This window comes from Battus philenor, unplaced genomic scaffold, assembly GCF_028537555.1.
Source record: "Battus philenor isolate CCGP_79_NKW_IND1 unplaced genomic scaffold, ilBatPhil1.0.hap1 SCAF_26, whole genome shotgun sequence".
In the NCBI taxonomy this organism is placed as follows: Eukaryota; Metazoa; Arthropoda; class Insecta; order Lepidoptera; family Papilionidae; genus Battus; species Battus philenor.
The window spans coordinates 1,609,519-1,629,661 of NW_027181689.1; the positions used below are offsets into that span (position 1 = coordinate 1,609,519).

The 20,143-nt window shown below is 34.9% G+C and overlaps 1 protein-coding gene across 3 annotated transcripts in view; it reads left to right on the top strand.

Annotated features, from left to right (window-relative positions):
- The first annotated feature begins 13,096 nt into the window (after positions 1 to 13,096).
- Positions 13,097 to 20,143, top strand: part of Shal (Potassium voltage-gated channel protein Shal) — a 92,444-nt gene continuing 85,397 nt past the window's right edge. For all 3 annotated transcript variants that reach the window (XM_068768681.1, XM_068768683.1, XM_068768684.1), the window contains exon 1: positions 13,097 to 14,211. In XM_068768681.1, the coding sequence (XP_068624782.1) occupies positions 13,097 to 14,211 (1,115 nt within the window). The remainder of the gene's footprint in view (positions 14,212 to 20,143) is intronic.

Sequence of the window (20,143 nt, forward strand, 5' to 3'; positions counted from 1 at the left end):
TTTATACATTTATTAATTGAATTTAAAATAAAACTACACAAAATAAAATATTGTATCTGTTATGTAAAATATACGTAACATTAAATAAACGTAAAATAAACTATAAATAAAATAACATAAGTAATAAGTCAATATTTTAGTGAGACGGATGAACCTGATACTTTAATAATAAATTATCAACATTTGGCGTAAATTTTGTAAGGGTTAATCTTAAATCTCCTCGGCTAATGATGTCCAGTCTGTGGACCCCCATTTTCATTTCATGGACCCTCAAATTTTTTTTCGCTGACGTAGACCCCTTGCAAGTTGTCATAGACCCCTAGGAGTCGATATAGACCACTTTGGGAATCACTGATTTAAATTGTCGCTTGCTTTTAAACCTTTATTCTCCCATATTTTTATTTCTGATATTACAAAACATCTTTACCCTCTTCTTACCCTTCTCGTAGCCCTATCATAGCCGTCAGAGACTTTTTTATAATTAAAAACATAAGTTTTCTTATCACTCTCCTCTTTCGTACTTCACGATCTCTATTACACTTCTTCTTTCATTATTATCATTTTCTTTCATTCTATTATCGTTTATTTACATTCCATTCACACATCTCTTACTTCGCTACACTCTTTTGGTATATGACAGTACGCTTTCTATTTTAATGCTCCTGTTATATTATTTCTATATTTTTTTTATTCTAATTTACAATTAATTATCTTATACTTATTCCTACCTGACTCGCGTTGCATTTTTAACTTATCAACTCTCATATAACTTTTCGGCAATACCTCAAAAAGATGTAGCGACACTCTTTGTCACTTTCCTCCCTTCTTCCTCTAACTCAGTCTTGCACCTGCGAATACGGGACAGCAAGTGAATAGCACCACGGTCTGGTTATCGCAGAGTCACAGAAGTACGAGAGACTCTCTTTGTGTTTATAAATTTGCAGGTACTCCGAGAATCCAACCACAACCACAGACCACTCAATATTAAGTTATAAGTTCACTTCGTTTTCTTCGACCCAATTCTCAAGTGAACGGTATTTACTAGGCCTTGCTCCGGGGAATCACCCGACCTTCAACGATCTGCGAAAGGCGATGGAATGCAGCCAAATTGCTTTATAAATCCAATTCTAGTCTTCTGAATTTGAATTTGAAATATTGAATTGGAATATTCGAGAACTTTCATCGTGACATGTATCGTAAATGTTTGTCTTGATTCAATTTTAATGTCTAATGAAGATATAGAACGGGTGAGATAGTTGACAGCGTGAGAGAGAGAATGATATATATGTTACTATAAGTGTGTACATAAGAACAGCTAAGAGAGTTTCTCCCTTCCGTGATCTTCCATGTATTCCAATTCCATAAAGTGGTTATTATCCAAATCCCGAATAGGGAGTGTTCAATTTAACTTTCAAAGTGGAAGTCAGTGAAGACGTTACCCCTAATGCAGATAGGTCTCCCTAATAATGGATAGAAATCTATATATGTAAGTTAATTCTGTAACCGGCAGCGCTATGTTAACATCGCGATGTAATATACAAGCAGCACCATCTAGTGATATATAAGGAATAATTTTAATAATTAGAAAAGATAATTTCACATGTGGGTATTCCCCGAATAACAAGATTGATTGGTTTCATGAGTTTTGAAACTATTATTGTGGGATTACAAAACACTAGATTACTGTGAGAGTGTAAAATAAAAGAAATAAAAAACTTTTTTTAACTTTTTTTTTTAATTTACTTCTAACTGTTTGCTATACCATTGCCTATAGTCCGAAATAAATTCACTTGACGCTTCAGCTTCTGTGTAAAGCCTTATTAAAACAGATGATTGCTTATAGATGTAAAAGTTTATAGGTTGAATGTATTGCTTATTTGCTGTTAATTAAAGTATGATACAGCCTATTCAAAAATCAATATATTCAGAAATAATAAATAACATGAAAAAGCATTTTCAAAATTCTGCTTACTATGTATTAAAATTTATAATTGTTTAATATCGATGCCTGACTTTGTACTATTGACCTCTTTCATTCCAACTGAAAAGATACATATTTAAGTGTAATAATTTTATAAAAGGTAGTTTTATTTTTCTTAAATGGCAACACTACTCGACCCCGTCACTCTTTTGTGACAACTTCCGGTAAAAGGATTGAGAGTGGTGGGGATGAAACAGCATTTTGATTATTGAGTCGGGAGCTCGGTCACTCGTTAGATAACCATCGAAGTGATAAGTTGTCTAGTGAAAACTATGCTAGTTGGTCTATAAGAGTATTTAAAGTGGAATAAAAGTATTTACTCTGCTGCGAATTGGAGTTTTTCTGATATAAGAGTGATCATTATTCTATTTTATTTGGGATGCGATGCTATATAATTCACACTTTATCCATTAATTATATAGAATCGCCTCTGCTAACAAACAAGTTTTCAGAAGATAACAGCAGTGTTTTCTGCGTTATATAATACCACACTGTGATACCCGACTGCCAAAGCTAGCAGTCATGGTATTTCAGTGGTGATGTATGGGCTGAAAAGGTAGCCTTATGTATATGAAGATGATGATGATAAAACGCTATTAGTATCATCCAACCTTATATAACTTTGGAAAATTTAAATTATTAATAAATTACAAAAGTCGGTCTGTAGCTAAAAGGTACACTACCAAGATATGCGATTATAGGTCGTGGATTCGAATCCCGTGGTGTAACGGTTATTCACACTTTTTGCTTTAATTATATTGGATTTTGGGTGATCACAAAAGTTTCTAGATGATGGGCAGCAGCGTCCCTGCGTACCATAATACCACACTGCGATACCCCGATCGCCAAGTATGGCGATTATAGTATATCCCCCCATAGATATCTATGGGCGAAGCCTATGTCTTGAAGTAAAATAAATAAAATGTAAAATAAAAATCTGTACGAACAATATTAACAATGTTTTATTTCATAACATCTGAATTACACCAAGCAAACTCTGTCTCGTAGAGTAAATTAGGTTAAAATAACACACCAGTGCGGTGTGCAGCCATAGATTATACGAACTCAATATTATAAAACGAATATTTAAACTTTAACGATATTATAGAAACTTCAAGCTTGTTATATGTTTTTCATGTATAAATGCGATCAAATTCACAGTTCTTTTGTAAATTTATAATAAATAAACCCCGGGCAGCGGTAGCTCGGTGGTAAAGAACGGAGATACTCGGGATGCAATATTATATATATACATATATAATACTACTTGATCTCGCAAACGTTGTTTTGCAAAAAAAAATAGTTTTTAGAGAGTTAGACCTGTAATTGTGGAGATCTTTGAAATCTTTCAGCTGAAAAGAAGATAATTCATTTATACTGATTACTGCAACAAGTCATACACATATTTAATGGAATCAGGCGTTACCTTGCGGATGTCCATACTAAGTAAGAAAAGGTCCAATATTTAGCCACTTCCGCACATGCAGTGGTAGTCGTGCAACAAAGTGCACCGCCCGCCAGCCCGCTGATAAATGCGTATGCGGCAAACAATGCAAATTACACAACCGCCACCGTTAATTCACTTAACACGTGTTTCACCCCTCCACGGGGCATCTTCTGGAGTTATGTTACACCGATTAGTGCTTTTCTGTTTTCTCAATTCACTCTGTGTTTGGCACATATTGGTCGTTTTCTTACTAAGTCATACACATTCTTAATTTGTCTGTGTATATATACGTTCGTTATGTGTAAAAGGTTTTAAATGACGTATCTCATTTGTTAATAAAGAGTGATGAACCTTGACACGGCCCCATTAGGCAGCGAATTGGCAATATTTCGTCACAATCCGTGACCGCAGAAGTGTTTTATCTCACTTTCAACTCAATACTACATTGCAAACTATATTGCATCTGTGCCAAGTTCCGGTCTTAAATCGTACTAAATAAAGCCTTATATATTTATATGTTTGCAATTGTACACGATGTTATACACTCCAATATAATGTATCCAATTCTCTTAAAATTCTGCAAATACGTCATAAACAAAACAGTGAGTAGTAATAAGACCCAGCCTACCATTAATACAAGATAATGTAAGCATGTAGTATACTACTGCTACTACTACTCCGCTAGCTCAGTGACCCAAAGTGGGTCTTGGCCTCCGAAGCGAGAGACTTCCACTTTCCTCTATCTTGCGCCATCGTCTGCCGCTGGCTGACATTCAATTCGCGCAAGTCTGCCTCAACGCGCTCGATCCAGCGATACCTGGGTCTACCCACTGGTCTTCGACCCCTCGGTTTTTCCAGGTACGCTACCTTCACGCTCCGATCCGATCCCATTCGCTCCAAGTGACCAAGCCAGAGGATTCGTTGAGCTTTATATTCGCCAATGATATTTGGCTGTGCTACTAAAGTCTCAATTTCATGTAGTATAAGTATAGTAGTAAATATAGCAGTATAGTAATTGTAAAAATAGAGAAAAGAAGTAAAATAACCAAATGTAACTTAGCATAGCTGTAATACTAAGAACTGAGGTGAAGAATGAAAGAAAATGAAAGAAAGGAATGCAATGAATGATAAAGAGTGGAAGATATTGTGAGGGTTGGCAGTAGAGAGAATGTATGATCACGTGACGTATGACAGAAGAAATAAATTAAGAGTGTGAATCACTTATTGGAAATAAACATCCTTAACCTTACATATGTTAGGGGAGTACGAGAAGCCTTCAATAAAGGGGTCATTAAAAAAAATATAATGTATCCAATGTTATAACTAAAAACTGTGATAAGTTGAGATATAGTGGTAGAATAAGTGTAAATTAAAAATAATAAATCTGTGATAAATAACAAAAAGAAATAGATATAACTGCAGTGTTTGTATGTGAAAGTAATGGAATGATTGAGAAAGAAAGATGGAAATGTGGTATGAGAAGGAGAAAAGAGATAATGTCAAATATGGAAGAGGAGTAAAAAAATAAAATGACTCTGTGGAAAATTAATAAGAAATAAGAAACCCTGAGAGGTCCCCAATAGCCGGGACTATAGAAAATATATAATGCATCCGTCGATAAATTTAAATGTAATTATAATACATTGTTTAAAAAAAGAAATTTGAAATGCATTGATGACACTGTTAGTTTTTAGAACTGGCCGGTTTAAAAATAATATAAACGACAATTTAAAATTCGAAAATGGAATTCGTTACTAACATTAATACGTACATCATTCTGTAATTTAGTTTAGGAGAATAAACATAGGGAGGTGATAATCACCTCGTTCATCGGTCAGATAGCCATAAAGAGAATAGTTTTAGAAATATTAAATAACAAAATAAATCTGTATAATGAAGTTAAAAAATCGTTTAAGAAAAATTAATAATTACTAGCAGTTACCGCGACTTTGTCCGCGTGATTTAAAGAAATCCGTGTTTTATTTTTTTATTTAATAATTTTTCTAAGATAAAGTAGTCTAAGTTACTCCCTACCACATCAGCCACCTTCCAGTATAAGACCACGGACAACAGACAGACGGACAAAAATTGAAAAAATATTTTTTTTTTATATGTACCGCATATTCATATGCATGTAGCAAAAAGCGGTTATTTTAATATAACAAACAGACATTAATTATATATATATTTTTTTAAGACCTCTCCTTCCACCCCCTATTTAATTGGGAACAGGGTTTTGTATATCTGAATAATTTTTTCACTTGAATTTTTATTTTCGTTTTCGTCTTCCATAGTACACAATATCTTTTTTTTCTCCTATCATTCTACAATTCCATCTTCCTTTCTCAATCATTCCATTCATTTCATACATTCTCAAACACTTCAGTTATCCATTTCTATTACAGTATCAAAATTTTAATTGGTTTAATTATTTTCTCGTCTACATCAATTTTATCACGGATTTATTTTGTCATTAATTATATTTATATGTATATATTATATTTCGGGAATCGAATTCGCGGTCTATGATCGCATGTCTCAATCCTCTACTGCTAAGCTACCGCTGCAACAATATCACAGGATAGGATATACATTTAGACTGTGTTATAACTTTTAAATCTTTTCTATTTGTAACCAATCTACCTATATATAACTCTTACAATCCTTATATATATAATCCTTTATCTAATAACAATAATATATTTTAAATTCATAACAACAGAATAATAATAAAATATGCTCTTAAAATATATAGCTGAATTAGTTCGCAGTGCTATTTTATATTCCGTTATTTAGCTTAAATAGCGTTATATATAGCATGAAATATAATTACTCTATAAAAACTTGAGAAATTCGTTTAGAAGCTATGTTTGTATACAATGCACATGCAAAGTTTGCCACTTTTCTATGACAACTTTAAATAGACTCTGTTTAAAGTTTAAACCAACTTTCGAGCCGAGCTTTCTATCTCAATAGTTAGAATTTAGTTCCTCCAACTAGTAAGTAGTACTTGAGAATAGTCCGTTTAACTTTAGAAGATTAAAATGTTCTCTTTAAATTGGATGGATAGAAAGTTTAATTCCTAATGTAGTGGTAGAAAAGTCGTCAAAAACTATGATCGGCGGTTGTGGATTCAATCCCTAATATTGTATGAATTGTAGCTATACTACTGTTAATAGATACTTACTTACTCCGCTGGCTCAGTGACCCAAAGTGGGTCTTGGCCTCCGAGAGACTTCCACTTTCCTCTATCTTGCGCCATCGTCTGCCATTGGTTGACATTCAATTCGCGCAAGTCTGCCTCAACGCGATCGATCCAGCGATACCTGGGTCTACCCACTGGTCTTCGACCCCTCGGTTTTTCCAGGTACGCTACCTTCACGCTCCGATCCGATTCCATTCGCTCCAAGTGACCAAGCCAGCGGATTCGTTGAGCTTTATATTCGCCAATGATATTTGTTCATACTGTTCATAGATGGTTAAGGTAACTTTATATTCTTCCCAATCAATTTCATCACCTTCAAAGTAATCCTCGTTCGATAAAACGTACTTTTACCAACGCCTTTTCTAGTCCTTGAAACAGTCGGAATAGTACTTTTTCCGGTACAGCCTTTAAGACCTTCAATATATCTTCTAGATTTAGCCAAAACTTCGACAATAGCCAGAATTCGCACGGAGTCAATTCAGGCGAATACGTGGTAAAAAATAATGTAAATAAAAATGAAAAGATATAAAAATTGTATTAAAAATAAATTAAAATGTAATTAAATTAACAAATACATTACGAGTACGTATTAAAACTATAATAAATCTACTTATAAGGGAATTCATAAACAAAAATCTATGATAAACTAATAAAAAAAAAATCAAACTGCAGTGATGAGGATGGATGAACGGAATAGAATAGAAGAGAAAGATAGATAGATACAATTCTATGTGTGTTACGTACTGTGGATTCTGACTCGAAATGAAACACAGCTGTATTCATAAATCAGATGGTGACCACTCTTTGTAGAGTGAAGGAACGAAAAGATAGATAATATGATGCATGGAAGAAGTGTATGGTAATAAAAAATGAAATATGAAAAAATTAATAAAAGAAAAATTAATTCCTTGTTACCACACAAATAGGTATGGAAGAAAATGTCCCCAATAGCGGGGACCACTTAAATAAAAAGAATACGGTGGTTACGGAACGATATAAGTCAAGTTTTTGGTAAAAAAAGTCGCGAAAAACCAATGCAGTATGAGATCGACCAATCGAAGCTTGACACGCTTGAGACAAAACATCCTTCAAAATGGTTTGGATTGAGCCAAATGTCATGGACAGTTCTACCAACCTATAGAAGAAAAAATACCTGCCTTTTTAATTCCTGGAAGTTTTCAAATGACAGTTTCAATTTATTTTTAGATCACTGTAGTGTGTAGAATAAATCTCATGTTATAAGAGGATGAAAAATCACCATACTCTTAATTAACTGGAGTGTAGAATAATTAAACATGCATCTACTATGCTATATCTGTGAATTTACAAAATATTAAATTTAAATTATATATAATATATTAGGGGGACAGGAAAGTAATGTCGTTTCTGTCGACATATTTTACAGAAAAACCGTTTGATTTGTTACCGCTCCGGCATTAATTTGTATACTAGACGACAAAAGTATGTTGATAACGAAGGTGAATATATTGTTGATTAGGAATAAAAACTTGTTAAAAATGTAGTCGTGTGAATTTAACTTAAGAAAGCGACATTACTTTCCGGTGCCTCTAGTATAATCACATATACAATTATATATATACGACATAATGTAACTATCATATATACGAGAATTATAAAATAAATGTGTAAATTAGTTGGGCATGGAGTTTACATGCAACTGTACTTAATTTTTAAGATACAGGCTTCTCCCATAGATTTTTGATAGAACCTGCCTATATCCATTATTGTCTGTCCACTTGTGGGACGCAACGCTTGAGGTGTCCACGCGTGTGTAAATAAATATTAAAAGAAAAACATTTCTACGAGATAAGAGTTCCTGCTGTAGTCTCATGAATTTTGGCACAGGCTCGATATCGATTTAAACAGCATCCGGGTGAAAGTATTCGGTTGTGTTTTATTTACCCTGTTGAGCTATATAGGCCAATGTCAAGGTTCGATGTTGCGCGATCATTTATTTATAAGTACAAGCTTTCAAGACGTGATATAATCTGTATGCGTTAGATGCGTGTGTTTGCCTACCAGCTTTTGATTAAATCCAATTAAAAAAAAAACATCTACTTGCATTAACATCTTTCGTCTATTTACAGATATTGTTTTAATTTCTATATATAGCATGTAGCGTATAGCATAGAAAATACAACACATAGCATATAGCGTATAGCATACAACATATAGTACATAGAATATAGCATGTAGCATATAGCATATAGCATAGCATATAGCATGTAGCATATAGCATATTGCATATACTATATAGCGTATATGTTTTATTTACCCTGTCGAGCTATATAGGCCAATGTCAAGGTTCGATGTTACGCGATCATTTATTTATAAGTACAAGCGTTGAAGACGTGATATAATCTGTATGCGTTAGATGCGTGTGTGCCTACCAGCTATTGCGCTTTTGATTATATCCAATTAAAAAAAAATGTACTTGAATTAACGTCTTTTGTATATTTCCAGATATTGTTTTTTTTTTGTTTTATATATAGCATATAACGTATAGCACATAGCGTATAGCATGTAGCATATAACAAAAAATATAGCATATTGCACATCGTTCATAGTATCACTATAGACCAGTGTTTCCCAAAGTGACGCTCCACGCCCCACGGGAGGCAATTTGATTGTTAAGGGTGTTATTTGATTGTTAAAACCAAAATGGACTTGACACGAGTCTGACGCTTTCGCTTTTATATAAAAATATGTGTTACAAAAGAGGAGGTAAAAATTTTAGAAACCCACTGGTGGGATGTGACCCAAAAAGGCTGGAAAACTCTGCACTTTGTTGCACGTCAACCACTGCATGTGCGGAAGTGGCTAAATATTGGTCCTTTTCTTACATATTAAAAACAAACTCCATGGGTGGACACGACCTTTATTTACATTATCATAGTTGTATTTCGTCCTTCTAATGTCATGTATGTAATGAAAATGTCTTTCATTCTTTACTCTAATTTCCTTCAATATCTCTGACGTCTTTTAATACACCGCTTTTCTTCTTTCACCTTCACTGCAGAGTTCTACGATTTTACATTTATTATTTTAATTACTTTATTCTTTAGCTTAAATACGTTTTTTTAACTATTTATTTATTCTTAATTCTTATTTTTATTTTTTTATATATTTATATTACTTATTCTTTTTTTTTACTAACAATATCGCACTAAACAAGCAGGGCCATTTGGAGACGGTTGCCATCGAGCGTCTTCTAACGACTTCATTATGGTGGTCTCTGGTCTCTCTATGGTCTTTCGTTGCTTCTGGAATTTTTTAAATGACGTAAAAGAGTGATTACTTTGGTCTTATGTGAACATCCATACAAGGTTGAAATCCCTTCAACACGCACTAAGCGATGACACTACCTTTAATAGTACGAACAGACAAACTACGGAACAACCTAACGGCGTCGTTGTTACAAGGTAACTATAACTTTTTGTTTTATAATTTATGGACCCCCTATTTAATGGACTCTACTCTGTGTTTGGCACTACTCGGTGTAACATAACACCTGAAGATGCCCCGTGGAGGGGTGAAACACGTGTTGAGTAATTTGGCGGTGGTGGTTGTGTGATTCGCATTGTTTACCGCATACGCATTTATCAGCGGGCTGGCGGGCGGTGCACTTTATTGCACGACTACCACTGCATGTGCGGAAGTGGCTAAATATTGGTCCTTTTCTTACTTTCCACCCACTTTCCACATTTAATTGGGAACAGGGTTTTGTATATCTTAAAAATTTTTTCACTTGAGTTTTTATTTTCGTTCTCGTCTTCCATAGTTTAGAATACCTTTTTTTTCCTACTATCATTCTACAATTCCATCTTCCATTCTCAATCATTCCATTTCAATCATCCTTTCGTACATCCTCAAACACTTCAGTTATCTATTTCTATTACAGTATCACAGTTTTAATTGGTTTAATTATTTTCTCGTGTACACAAATTTTATCACTGATTTATTTTACAATTTTTAATATAAAAATGAATATATTTTAATAACTTTACAATATTTCATCCACCTATGTTTTGTTCCTGTCTATTGCGTATTGTGCAACTTTCCAAAAGAATTTAAGGACGCACTCTCTCTCATCCTTTTTTCACTATAATGGAGGCAAGTGTTGCCTCTATCATTTTGCCTAGCCGGCATTCGGTCTCATATCGGAGCCCTTCAAATGCGGGATATTCTGCTACCAGGTGGATCGCAGTTTGGTCTACGCCCGGTTCACAGAAGCACGAGAGTTCCTCCCTGAGTTTAACCCTATGAAGGTACCCAGAGAACCCCCCATGCCCCGTGAAGAGCTGGACCAAGACCGCGTCCACCTCCATGCTACGGAGGGCAACTATACCTTGGGAGTTTTCAAGACAAGAATGAATAGGTTTCTTTTAGGCAATCATGTAGCATCTTATACCTCGTCATCGCTTTACATCAAGCTAGACGTAGAACTTTAAACAAAATTTTTTCGCGAAGATTGTTTTTGTTTTGTTGTGAAGTTTCCTCCTGTTTCTTCTTTCTTATCTATAACATCTTGCGAAGCAGAATCAAATATAATAAATTGAAGATCAATAGGAGTTCTGTTAACAGTTCCAAAAGATAAATGCATTTTATCTTTATCTGTAATTGTAGTAATGTATTTTTTATTATTGTTACTTATTATTAACTTTTGGTTATAGACGTAGCCTGAATTTCTGCTCTTAAGTAACAGTTGGCGGGGCATATTGTGTGTGCAACTAAAAGGCTTTCAAATGGCGACAGTGCTGTAAGTAAGAAAAGGACCAATATTTAGCCACTTCCGCACATGCAGTGGTAGTGCATTACTCTTTTTGAGTAATTTGGTGGTGGCGATTGTGTGATTCGCATTGTTTGCCGCATACGCATTTATCAGCGGGCTGGCGGGTGGAGAACTTTGTTGCAGGACTACCACTGCATGTGCGGAAGTGGCTAAATATTGGTCCGTTTCTTACTTAGGATGGACTTCCACGAGGTAACGCCTGATTCCATTAGACAGTGCTGGTAGACGCAGCGTGGGTGGTACTGCCACTAGATGGACCAACGACACAGTAATGGTTGCAGGAAGTAGCTGAATGTGGACAGCATAAGACGGGTCAGCTCGGTGATATTTAAGGAAAGCATATGCGCTGAAATATATCACGATCCCAAATATAAATAAAACTGATGAATTTTTTTAAATACATCTAAAAACATATTTTAATTTATTTAGATAATTAACGCTGTCGGCCTATAGGAATGCTCGGGAAATATCAGGTGTTGCGATTTTATGTATCGATTATGTAAAGTTTACACTTGATATGCAAAATTATACTCTACTTTATGACGATAGAATTCATTTTCGAACGTAGTCAACAGAGACTTGCTTCTGGCCGATCCAGATAATCTAAAATCGATAGTTGTGGAAGATCGAGGTGGAAAACAAAAAGGTGGGAGCGTCCAACCCTTTGCACATCCCCAAGACAAAAGCCTTTGGATTTCAGAGCAGCGAAAAACACACGAAATCTCGCCCTTGCCTGAAGGCGTGCGAGCAGGACAGAGCGTTGGCCAAGCTTCCGTGTTAGAGAAGGTCGGATAGATGAAAATCAATTTATTAGACTGTGACGTCACGGGACGCGCATGCGCTAGGCGGTAGTGCCCGGATTTGGGTTGCCAGCGAACGGAAAATTCTTAGTTTTTGGGAAAAATCATATTTTCAACATACAGGTTGATTGGTTAAAGATGTAAAAGCCTTAAGAGGTTCCAATCTCATGAAATTGTTTATATTAATTGACCAAAAACTTCTGGCCGTACAAAGTCTGCAGGGATATATTGTTTAACAATGATTTATTATTATATGCACAATTTTTAAAATCTTTTTCTTACTGTACTGTCCCTTTTATTTATTATTTCTGAAACCATTAATGTTTGGATATGGTGTGCCATAAATGATTAAACAGAAAATGAGCTATTTATTTACCAGCTATAATTAGGAAACCATACTTTTAATATTCTGTAGCTCAAATATAGTAAAGTTTATGTGTATAGTGGATGAATATACGCAGGCCGCTTCCAGCTGATCCTATGGAAAACAATTGAAAAAGGCTTTTGTCCACCACTGGATGTTATATGGCTAGAATATTAAAAATGAAAAAAGATTTTCATTGTTGGCAAATTAATACAGGATATTTTAAGAGAAACAATGATAACAACAGTTTAAATGTTGTTTTTTCTGTTGGCATAAATAAATAAAATAAATGTATAAAAGTGTTTAAGATCTTACATTTTGATGTTAAAAAAAGTCATTAGGCTAGGTAATTTTTTGATAATAATGGGAGAACGGGCGTGAAATGGGAGGAAGTGTGGCAACACTGACGCAGTCCACGGGCGGCCCGAAATAGCGAGGCGCGGGGGACGCTCAGTAGAGCGGCGACGCTGCCGCCGTCACAGCGCCATGGCGTCGGTCGCCGCGTGGCTCCCGTTCGCCCGCGCCGCCGCCATCGGATGGGTGCCCATCGCAACGCACCCGCTGCCTCCCCCACCAGTCCCCAAGGACCGCCGCCGCGCAGAGGACGAGAAACTCCTCATCAATGTCTCCGGACGCCGTTTCGAGACATGGCGGAACACCCTCGAGAAGTACCCCGACTCCCTCCTCGGGTCCTCGGAAAGAGAGTTCTTCTACGACGAAGACAGCAGGGAGTACTTCTTCGACAGGGATCCGGATATATTCCGCCACATCCTCAACTACTACAGAACTGGAAAACTTCATTATCCGAAACACGAGTGTCTTACAGGCTACGATGAGGAGCTCGCCTTCTTTGGAATCCTTCCCGACGTTATCGGTGACTGCTGTTATGAGGACTACAGGGATAGAAAAAGAGAAAATGCTGAAAGGCTGATGGATGATAAACTAAGTGAGGCTGGAGACCAGAGCTTGCCCCAGTTGACAGACCTCAGGCAAAAGATGTGGCGGGCCTTCGAGAACCCCCACACTTCAACTGCAGCACTCGTGTTCTACTATGTCACAGGTTTCTTTATCGCCGTTTCAGTTATGGCCAATGTAGTGGAGACAGTGCCGTGTGGCCACCGGCCCGGGCGAGCAGGAACTTTACCTTGCGGAGAGAGATACAAGATAGTCTTCTTCTGCCTCGACACAGCTTGCGTGATGATCTTCACCGCCGAGTACCTTCTGCGACTTTTCGCAGCGCCTGACCGCTGCAAGTTCGTCAGATCCGTGATGTCCATTATTGACGTAGTCGCAATCTTACCTTACTACATCGGCCTGGGCATCACAGACAACGACGATGTCTCCGGCGCCTTCGTAACCCTTAGAGTGTTCAGGGTATTCCGTATCTTCAAGTTCTCGCGGCACTCCCAAGGCCTTCGCATCCTCGGGTACACGCTCAAGTCCTGTGCCAGCGAGCTGGGTTTCCTCGTCTTCTCTCTTGCGATGGCCATCATCATTTTTGCGACTGTCATGTTCTACGCGGAGAAGAACGAACAAGATACCAACTTTACATCCATTCCTGCTGCCTTCTGGTACACCATTGTCACCATGACTACACTTGGGTAAGTCTTTATTATTTCAATAAAATATTCGTTAGAAAAAAAAATATGAAAATTATTTTTTAACTAATCGATTAAAATTGTATGAATCGATTATAATTCGATAATCTTTTCTGAACGCATCACAAAAGGGCCACCTGTCGACGCCATTACAGAATAACGCGGGAAAATAAGTGTCATGGCGTCAAAGATTTCCCTCCATAAAGGGTTACCGCTTTGAAATATTGACGCTGCAACGTTTTTAATTCTTTCATTTGCGGACGAAGTGAGTGGTGCTCGTAAAGCGATTTCATAAACGGATTTTTTGTTCAGCGGAACCAATTACTACGGGAAGGGTGTGCGGAGTATTAAAATGTTTCTCTCCATTTACGCAATCTGTACTTGAATGTGTACGATTTAAATTTAAATTTAGAATTTCATGAGAAGTAAATACGCAATTTATTTATTTACTACTGCAGTTAACTTTGATTAATTTATTGTAATCACTTATGTATGTAAATAAAAAATAAAATTACATCGATCTTCCTAATTAAGGCATTCTTCAATATATACCTACGAACGTTTTAAACGCACAAATCTTAGAAGAATCCACAACAAACTTAGACAGTTTTCTTAATAACATAGTCGTATTTAAGTTAAATTACTTAGAGAAGTTAAACTTTATTTTAGTTTCTACCAAATAAGACATTTCTGACAATCATCTCTTTATAAAGGCATATGACCGTTGCATATATTAAATGTGTAAAGTATAAATAACTAGCGCTGAAATTGGTTGATTTAATACCTTATACAGGTTGGTTTTAAGTGTATATGTTAAGCGATCGCTGTTATATATGTTATTTGATTTTTTTGGTTTTAAAATGCGACAGACAAATAGCTTCTCGCAGTACTAAGTACGCAGTAACATATAGTAATATGATATATATAATTACGGTATTTAATATATCTAAAACTATTTTTTTGGATACATCCATATATTCAATTCTTTTACGAATAATAATCATCTGTATATTTTTAGTTATAAATTAATTACGTCAAAATAAATGATAATGATTTACTTGTGTTAAAAGATAAAATGAAATATTACTTGTATATATTACATATAAAATAAAGTATAGGTTACGAAAGCTTTAAATTTTGGGGAGCTTTGACGTGACTTTGCCCCTATCTAGGTCATGCATTCCCGTGATTAGACTGTAACGAAAGACAGACAGCTTGGGGACACTAAATTTCTAACAATGACAATGCAGAAGTCCAATTTCTTCGAGTATTGTTTGTTTTATTTGGTCTCGGTATCGTGTTGGCACAGTAATGGATACGACCACATCTTTGTAGACTTTTGAGAATGTTTCATATTACTGGCCACTACGGGCACAACAATACTTTTTATAATTAAATAATTCTCTCACGTTCGAATTTAAAATCGTCTTCCAAATTTGAATTCGGACGCCATTAATAAAATAGTCGCTGCTGTTGTGTCCGGGTTTAAATTGTAAATAGTTTATGTATATATATATATATATATATATATATATATCACACGTGTATTTTCGTCAAACAGTCACAAATACGTCGCATAACCTATTCCTTACATTCGTGTAAGTCTTATATAGGTAACGGAGGTGTGGAACTTCGTTGATTAATATATATAGTTGGTATTATAATTTACGCTTTAAATATAGTTAAATTCCATTTAAAAAGAGAAATTGTTGAATTAAAGCCTGATTTTCTCAAAAGATCAGCATTATGGGCAGGAACATAAAATAATATTGGAATTGTTCACGCAAAAAAAAATTATTAGCTATTCTCTGCCTTGATCCATAAATATTAACTAAAATATACAAATATATGAAATATTTATGCATGTCCATGTCCATGAGCCCAATGTTATTGAATGTAGTTTCAAATGTAAGTACATAACTTTAAGCTAGGAGTTTTCTTGATTTAAGCTTGATTGAAGGCTTGATTTAAGAGTCCAGAATAAACTAACACGGGATGTATTTAGTATGACCAATATATGTGATTAGCAGATGAAAGTGATTTATCACCATGGTGAAGAGGAAGGTGATAGTCAATAGTGATCGAAGGAATATTATATACAAAGAGAATTTACAATTTACACGACCCTATAGCGAAAGTAGCGACCTCACCACTAATGACATTCGAATTCAAATCGGCGTTCGATATTTGAATTCGAATGCGCGAGAATGATTTTAGATAAAAGTATTGTCGTTGTGGCCAGTGATTTGGCGTGTGAACACTACACCCTTAACATGGTAATTTATTTATTAGATAGGATTTATTAACAAGTATTTGTTTTATTTATTTTTTCATTTATTATATCATAATTTAGCTACATTACATAGTGTGTTATATTATATTAAAAAACCGTAGTACAAATTTATCTACATATATTAGGAAGCTTAAAGATTGCTTAGATGTTTATTTTTATTTCTGGTGCTAGCCGTATGTACACAGACAAGATGTATGTATATGCATATATATCGGATAAATATTGTCATATTTTTGTTCTATCAATAAAGTTTGAGTATCTGTTTATAATATTAAAATAACTGTTCAACTATATGCCTACGAATATATATACGGTACATACTATCAACATTACTTATTGTGTAAATTTTGTCTGAGTCTCTCTGTATGTTTAAACCGGATAATCTCTGTGATATGTAATCAAATGGCTTGATTGATTTTGACATAACACATATCGGCAAGTAGCTGATGTAAAAAGGATTAGTTTTTTCTTAGAAATATACTTTTACGAAAAAAAAACAACAAAATCGATTGATTTGTTACCACTCCGGCATTGATTTATATACTAGATAGCAAAAGGTTGTTGATGACGAAGGTGAATATATTGTTGATTAGAAATATTTTTTTTGAAAATTCTATGTAACTTAGGAAAGTGAAATTACTTTCCGGCAACCCTAATAAATGAACTAAATAATATTTTTGTTAAATTCCACGCGGTCGAAGTCGCGGGCAAAGCTAGTATCGTTTTACATTGACTTTGGTCCGCCTTGATATGTTTTAATTGTCAGGATATCAATTTCTATAAGGTTTAACGTCACTATGCCTTCGCCTTTACATTGGTAGCTTGGCAATTACTTAACATTATCTCGTTTTAACTGTAGGTTAAAGAATATTAAAGCCTAACATAACAAGTGTTATTTTATTATTCATTTATAAGTATCTTTATACTTAAAATAAATAAAATTAAATAATTGTTTTTGCTAAAAATAGCTTTAACAATAATAGCATAATATATTTATCAGTAAACGATCGATAAATTATTTCAACTTGTCTTACACCAAAGGCTTTTATTCTAAGCATATATGTTGTAACTGCTAATTTTCTAATATCACCCTCCCATCTCTTACTCTATCTGCCTCTACTTCTTTTATTGTACCACTCTGTTAATATTATAGTTTATTTATTCTTCTACTATCTCATCGTGTGTTCATCTCTTGTTTGTGTGTAATGTGTGATTTTTTGAAATTAGTTTTGATTTTTACATTCAATCTCTCCTTTCAAATCATATTTTGTTTCTCTCCTTTCTTTATTCATAAGCCTTAATAACCTAAAGTTTCAATTTTGATACCAATCTTTTAAACCGAATGTTCACATTACTATTAGTTTTTTTATAGGTTGGCTGTACGTATTTTACTGTTGTATAATATTCTTTCCAACGAAATTAAAAAAAAAATCTGTTTTTCCATTCATCTAGACCCTCAAGCAAACACAGTAATATTAAAAAAAATCACTTTCGTAAATCAGGCTACTAAGGGTTAACTTATTACATATAAGAGGTTAACTTAAATTGAAAACGTACTTGAATATTGTATTCAATAACTTTGATATAACTTATTCTTTTTATAAATTAGCTTTGGGACACGACGTACACCTTCAAATAATTCGTGATAAAATTGAATAAGTGTTGGTTTTATATTGAGAATTGGATCAGGTGTTTTCAACATGTATCGTTTTTAAGATATAAAACAAAGAATATGAGAGAACGTTATTCAAATATTTATTCGAATACAGAAAGTATCGAGTTTCTTGTCATTTATTCTATACGCATATGTGTCTTTTGAATGCGGTGGTAGAATAAATATAAAAGATCAGCTCAAGATTGGACTTTGGGGGAGATATATGTCTTGTATTGGGCATCTAGCTGTTGACATACTGATGATATTCATAACAGCCTATAATCTTGATCTACTGGTAATAAAAAAATTGTATTGATTTGAAAACAGTTGTTATTTAAACCTATAGAAGCTCAATGCAAGAAATAAGCCTGCTGGTTGGTATCGCAGTGTGGTATTATGGTACGCAGAGGATGCTGCTGATCATCTTCTAGAATCTTCTTAGTGAACTGTGACAATGCTATATAATTAATGCACAAAGTTTGAATTATATTAGACTATATCTCGGATATCGTACCATATACCTACGATTGTAACTACGTGATTTCATTTATTTTACAATATTTTATTATACACCTTTAAAAACTAAATAAAATTATTAAAATTCTACGCGTTCAGGATCCTGAGAATGTCTCGTGGAGGGGTGAAACACGTGTCGAGTGATTTAACAGTGGTAGTGGTGTAATTCGCATTGTTTACCGCACGCGCATTTATCAGCAGGCAGGCGGGCGGTGCACTTTATTGCACGACTACTGCTACATAGCGGAAGTAGCTATATATTAGTCCTTTTCTTACTTAGAATCGACTTCCAAAGTAACGCCTGAATCTATTGATAAAAACAAAATTATGATGATAATAAATGAAGGATATCTAACATAAACATAAACAAAGTCACATAGCGTACGGAACGAATACCTGAAGTTTCATGGTTTCGAAATTGAGACCATAGATTAGTAGTGCTGCGTATGACATCCATCAATAAGACAGATGACCTTATTAAAGTTAGAAAAGAACCAATGGTAGTCGTGCAACAAAGTGCACCGAGTCAGAAAACTCTGTGTTTGGCACTAATCGGTGTAACATAACTCCTGAAGATGCCCCGTGGAGGGGTGAAACACGTGTTGAGTGATTTAACGCTGGTAGTTGTGCAATTCGCATTATTTGCCGCATGCGCATTTATCAGCGGGCTGGCGGGCGGTGTACCTCCGCCCTAGAATATAATCCTCAAGGAAAGCGAAGACGTGGCCGCCCAAAGCAAACCTGGCGGATGATCACTGCAGAAGTGAAGGCAGTTGGAATGACGTGGAGCGAAGTAAAGCGCGAGGCTCAAGACCGCTCGGGATGGCGACGTACTGTGTACGCCATCTGCCCCATCTTGGAGACATAGGTATAAACGATCAAATTATTTGTGTCTGAACTTAATAAGAACTTACATTTATATCATAACTTTATAATCTCGACGTCTTTGCAACTAGTTCTGGAAATCTTCCACTTAAAAACATAACCGATATCGACTTTATAAAGCTCAAACTGTTACAAACTTTAACAAAACTTAAAAGCTTTAATATAGTACCTTTTTTGGATTTACATTCTTGATACTTGGTTTTGATTTTGCTACAATGATCATGTTTGAGTGTGATTGTAATTTGTATAAAATTAACAGATATATAAGGATGATCGATGGATCATTAAAGACGATTATTTAGAATTACCAGAAGCAATAAGATGCGCTAAATCGCTGTTAGCATTTAAAAAGAAGATAAAAGAACACTTCATAGGTTTCTAAAATAGGATATTGTTTTTGTTACTTATTGGTATATATATAATACCTTTTCCGCGTAAATACACACACACACACACACACACACACACACACATATATATATATATATATATATAATAAAAAAGCACTTCAGACTTCAGATGTTAAGACAGCCTCAAAAATGATCAAGGTACTACAAATTAATCTTAATCATTGTGAGGTTGCCCAA